The following is a 6,000-nucleotide window of genomic DNA, read 5'->3' as shown; positions in this document are numbered from 1 at the left end:
CCCGTCTTTTATTATTAACGGGGTTTGATTACCAAACCCATTTTCGGGGTGTTACAAATTCACGTCAGTTTGTCACTTTATTTGTATAGTTTATTGTAGTTTATTTTCAAATTTTCCTTGAAAATCAAAAATTGAAACATATTTTTGATTTTAGGGGAGTAAAAATTTAGAAATTTCGAAAATTTGAAAAAGCCAAAAACATGATAAAATCTAAAAAAGCCAAAAACATGATAAAATCTAAAAAAGCCAAAAACATTGAAAAATTTTATAATGAGTTTTGTTGTGAAAAAGAGGAAATGATAGTACATCAGTAGACAATCACAGCATGCTAAAGATATGGATAGTCAAATTTGATAAACGGTCTCACTGATGATATGTCAGTAGGTTTTTACTCATTCAGTAGATTGTTTTCGAGATATAAATCTAAATATGATTACTTACTTATCTCGCGGGGAACATCTCTCGTATATATTGGTAACCCCTGAAATCTTGTTTGAAGGGCTTTCTATTTCTGACATACTAGGTCTTTGTGCGTGATGATATCTAGGGTATTATACCAGGACTTCTAATTTTGCGGGAGCAATAGCCTAGTCCTCGTATAATGCTCTGCACTGCTTTAATCATAAAGCCCACCCTCAGCATAAAAAATGATGTAACATTGAAAAATGCTAATCATGTGCTGTTGAAGAAATGATCCCCAAACGGGACACACCTAAAAGACGAGCCAACATCTCTCTGATTGAACGGAAGTTCTAGCCTGAGCTCTCATGGTCTCGCATTTACCCGTTTACAGATATCATTAGTGTACATTCACCTGTAAGACTGAATATATGAATCTGGATACGGGAGTATATTTTGAGGTGGTACACGCGAATAAGTTTAAGTCTTTAAAACACTAATCTCGTATCTCGAAACAGTTGAACTTTGTGTGAAAATTTAAGTGGATCAGTATACTGACAATCTACGTGAATCGTTTAGAACTTAAAGTGTTTAACAACTCAACGGTGTTAGTGATTTGTCTCAAAAACTGATATGATCCTCTTACACAAACTCACAAAAATATTGTCTGTAAATATTTTTTACTGCTTTTCATTAAAAACAAAAATCCAAAAAGATTTTAGTGTGTTTTAGCATAAAATTTTGAAAAATCAAAAAGATTTTATTTCATCTTATTTTCGACAACTGATGTTGAAAAGCTGATTTTCAAAATTCCGAGTGCTAAACATGATGAACAGTGGACTGGGAAAGTGTGTTTGAGATGAAAATTGAAGTTAAAAGTTTGAGATAATCTAAAAAATGTCATAATCTAACAAGTGATATTTTGAAGTTGATCTTACAAGTGGTAATCAAAGATTAAAATTGTTTCAAATAAAAACTTACTTTTGGGTAGAGTTTGTGCAGGCAGAAGCAGCCAGGTTACGACTCCTGAGAATAAGCAGACTTGAGCCAGGTTCCAGATCCTGTGGCTACGGAGAGCCAGGCAACGTTCCTGAATCTGTGAAAGCTGCAAAGCGTGAGCAGAGTTTGAGCCAGGTTTCCGATCAAAAGCCTGTAGATTGTGAATTCCAGACTGCGATCCCAACTTATCGAAGGGGGAGTCTGAAGACATTAAAGCCAGATAGAAGCTGCTGATGCTGATAAGCGAGAGAAAGATAGAGATTGAGGATGCTTACAATGTCAAATACTTTGGAGAGAGCGAGAAGACTGATAAAGACTGAAGATTTGACATACTGAAGATTCGTACCGAAGACTTCGCAACATCCAAGGGGGAGTCTGTTGGTGCATATGTCTGTCGACTTCGTCTTGTATCGAGTCTTGTAATAGAATTGCTAGATCGAGTCACGTATTTCGATAGAAACAGGAAACTGAGCTGAACAAGTTGGTTCATGCGAAGTGGAATCCCTATATATAGGTGTCTTGAGTCTTTCATTTGTAACATTGGATTCCGGTAGCGAAGCTCTGCCGAAGTGTCTCCAGCATTGTAAAACGTTCTGAAATCAATACAAGAGACAATTAAAGTGATTCTAAGTGTAAATCAAGCTGCTACAACATCGATACGTCTGTTTCCGCCTTTCGTATTGGTCGAGAACTCTTCTGATCGACTCATTTGGTCGTAACAACGACCCTACACCATGAATAAACTGGCAATTTTATGCTTTTATACTCTATACCGCTTAACGTATCTATTTTGCGTTTAAAATTTGTGGTAGTTAAGCTTCAGATGGGCTTGATGAATATAACCCTGTAAGGCTCTTTTAGTCTGAATGGGTTGCTTTCATTCTACCGTAAGAAAACCGGCTCTTGGACATGAGAACCCGATAATACTTGCTTCTCAAACAGCTTGTAAGATGATCATTTTATCATCAAACATATTATTTGACTCATTTTGCTTATGTTAGCCTCTATAATCGTCTTTTGCATTTTCAGTTAGTGTCAGTGAAGTTGAAGCTCTATTTGAGCTATTCAAGAGCATAAGCAGTTCTGTAATTGATGATGGATTAATTAATAAGGTAACCCATACCCTTCACTCATTTTCTTCATTTATCAATTGTTACATTAAAGTTATATTTGACGGCCTTTTATATACCTTTAACGGGAAGAATTCCAATTAGCTTTGTTCAAAAACCGAAAGAAAGAGAATCTTTTTGCAAACAGGGTATGTTGCTTCTCCATTTATTTTTAATCATGTAAAGTTTGGTTTTTGTTTTTTTAGTTGCGTAATCTGAAATCTTTGTTATTTATTATCCTCTGCTCAAAGATTTTTCAAGGATAGACAACAGTGGCAACAAGCTTAATTTGAGAGAAAGCTTAGTCTTGATCTCTTAGTATATTTGAATCAATACTCAGCATTCGGGTGATTTTTTTCAGATTGGTTATTGGAATCTGATAGCATTAGGGTTTCGATTGACAATTTTGTGTTTATGATGTTATTTTGAAACAGGGTCTCTTTCAAATAATGGTATGGCAACGATCCCACTAAACTAAGGCTGATTTCAGAGGTTATTTGCTGGTACTTCATATATTCATTTTTTTCAAGTTGATATCATTCTTATACTAACAGAGGTTATTTGCGTTTACTGTCTACAGGCTGATTTCAGATTTGGTGGTAATCATTGTTTCTGCCGCGATTGGTGGAATTATCTGTTCCTGCCTTGGGCAACCTGTTTGTATATCTGGCTTTTAACTGTTACATGTTTGTAATTTATCTTTTGAGACCACAAATTTAGTTGGGGCAACCAGTGATTATGAATAATCAGATGATGATAATACGAAGATTGAAGCTGGTCAATGTGAACAGAGCAATGATCAGCTGGATGTTAAAAAGCATAAAAGGTAATATTGTTTATCAAGATTTTCATGAATTCAAGAAATGGAAGGTTAGTCAATCCCACTTTAATATAAATGGCTATGATTTCAGGATGGTTTCGAACAGAGAATCCGCTAGGCGGTCAAGAAAAAGAAAACAAGCACATTTAACCGATCTTGAGCAACAAGTGCGTACTTAACTACTTATTAACAATGTTTATCTACATATATCCTTATATTTTCAGAACTATACTGAAAGATCCGTGAACCAAACATGTGTTTCAGGTGGAACTACTGCTAGGAGACTACTCAGATTTGTTCAAGCAACTCACGAGTGCGAGCCATTATTTCAAAGATGCCTCAACGAACAACCGAGTGATCAAGTCAGAGGTGGAAGCTTTGAGAGCTAAGGTACCTTCTTTCCTGAATCGTTAATATAACAAGTTTACTTACATAGGTGACCCGTTTGACCCATTTGTTCCTTTAATTTAAAATGTTTGACACGTTATCAATAGAATGGGTTGACTGGGTTGTGTTCGGGCCAAACATATTAATTTAAATGTAATAGTATTATATACATTTGTGTTTTTTTAGTAAATTTTAATTTTGATATATTAATTTATGGAAAAAATAATTAAAAAAATTCGGGTTGACTGGGTTGTGTTCGGGTCAACCAGCTATTATTCCGAACGGGTTCGGGTTCATATGTATGACATGATTTTCGGGTTCGGGTCGGGTTGAATCCGCCAACACGACCCGTTTAGCACCCCTACTTAATATTCATAAATTCATGACTAGATGCTAAAAAAATTGTCTTCGGTTACAGGTAAAGTTGGCTGAAGATATGCTGGCTAGGGGCTCATTAACATCAAACCTTAGCCACCTCCTTGAGAACCTGTCTAGAATGGGCATGGGCAACGTCTCTCCAACTGTAACCATGCGTGGGGACGGCCATGGACCCCACGTTGGTCTACCTGTTCTCGGGCAACACATGATGGGTGGACTAGATTCTAATCCTGTCATCTACGATAGTAACGTCAAGAATGGTGCTATAAACAGTAATGGTGGAAGTTGCACGTCTAATATATGGTCGGGTTGAACGTATAATAAAAGGGTTTCTTGCTTTTGAACCCTCTCGCAAGCCTTTCACGTTCGTGTTGTGTTCTTTTGCACGTAACTTTATTGTATTTATGTAATGCTTGTATAATTAGAATTGTTAGACATGATCTTGATGTAGTATAGATTTAGTATATGATGAGACTGTGGATGAATGCCAGGGATAATGTTCTTTCATAAGTTTAGACTCTATGATGATGTTAACAAATCTAGAAAAATATATATTTATATATTTTGCACAGGATACAAATCATTATATCATGTTGCTATGGAAGGCATATTTATTTTAGGCACTTTGATTTCTATGCCTGGTATATCTTAGATATGTTAAACAAATGCATAGGGGTGAAAACAAGCCGAGTGACTCGCGAGCTACTCGCGATCGGCTAGACAAAAAACTCAAAACGAGCCGACCCTTTTATCGAGCCCAAGCTCAAGCCTGGCATGTGAAGCTCGCCAGGCTCATCGAGCCTTAGTGTAATATTAGTTATTATTAATATTAAATAACATTTACACGAGCTCAAGAATAGGTGATATCGATACCGCTTCACCTTTCGAATCCGTTAAAGAAGTTGTTTCAAAGTTCGGTGGCATTGTTGACTGGAAAGCCCAAACCGCCGAGGTATAATCTTCTTCAACCTCGAAAACTGCTACGTTGAAGTTATAGCCAAATGTATTTGTAATTATTTCGATTTTAGTTAAACAAGTGTTTTTTCATACTGTATATATTTATAGCCAAATGTATGTCCTAACACATACTGTCTTTAACATTGTTTTATAAAGATATGTAACTAAACACAAACAATTTAAGTGATATATTATAATCTGTTTTTTAGTATTTGATTTCGATCGTTATTAAAACTACCGTTGTGTTCACACGGGTCTTACAACTAGTGATTAACTAAAGAAAAATATAATTTATCGTTTACTAATTATTGATTAACTAAAGAACAATATAATTTAGCGTTAATAATCAATTTATTGATAAGGTATATGATGTAGAACGGAAGAAAAAAAAAATAAAGATTACTTTCTAAGAGAAAAATTGAAATGTTATTAAATGCTTTAAACTATTAAGATTTATAATCCCGAAAACTTTAGATTGGCAGCCTAAGATTGAAATTTAGGTAATGTTTGTTTTTTCAGAGGTCAAAGGTCTGTAGTCTGCAGATCATATCCGCATACATCTGCAGGAGAAGAGGTGAACCAAATGTCTATAGTCTGTAATGAGAAGAGGGTTTGTTTTTTTTTTTCTACAAAAACCACTTCACACACACACAACACACACAACGGTTCTCTCTCTCTCTGCCTTGAACTCTCTCTCTCTCTACAATCTGTCACCACCACCGCCCATAGCACCACCACCACCGCACCACCTCCGCCATCACACCACCGCCTCTCTCTCTCTACGGTCTCTCTCTCTCTCACCGATCTCTCTCTCTCATCGATCTCTCTTTGTACGGTCTCTCTCTCTCTCACACCGATCTCTCTCTCTACGGTCTCTCTCTCACCGATCTGGGTTTTGTTTTAATTGATGGGTTTGGTGGTGGTGGTGGTGGGTTTTGACGATGGTTGTGG

At 36.2% G+C, this 6,000-nt stretch overlaps 1 protein-coding gene across 1 annotated transcript; it reads left to right on the top strand.

The window, feature by feature from the left end:
• The first annotated feature begins 2,956 nt into the window (after positions 1 to 2,956).
• Positions 2,957 to 4,582, top strand: LOC110902801 (basic leucine zipper 9). The gene is given in 6 exon segments (XM_035982223.1): positions 2,957 to 2,964; positions 3,088 to 3,106; positions 3,215 to 3,333; positions 3,419 to 3,494; positions 3,592 to 3,717; positions 4,133 to 4,582. Coding segments are annotated over 6 exon segments (621 nt in total). The 3' UTR covers positions 4,406 to 4,582.
• The last annotated feature ends 1,418 nt before the right edge of the window (positions 4,583 to 6,000 follow it).

This window comes from Helianthus annuus, chromosome 13 (assembly GCF_002127325.2).
Source record: "Helianthus annuus cultivar XRQ/B chromosome 13, HanXRQr2.0-SUNRISE, whole genome shotgun sequence".
Lineage (NCBI taxonomy): Eukaryota > Viridiplantae > Streptophyta > Magnoliopsida > Asterales > Asteraceae > Helianthus > Helianthus annuus.
Note: the sequence above shows the minus strand (reverse complement) of the source record. Positions and strands in the feature narration are given on the sequence as shown.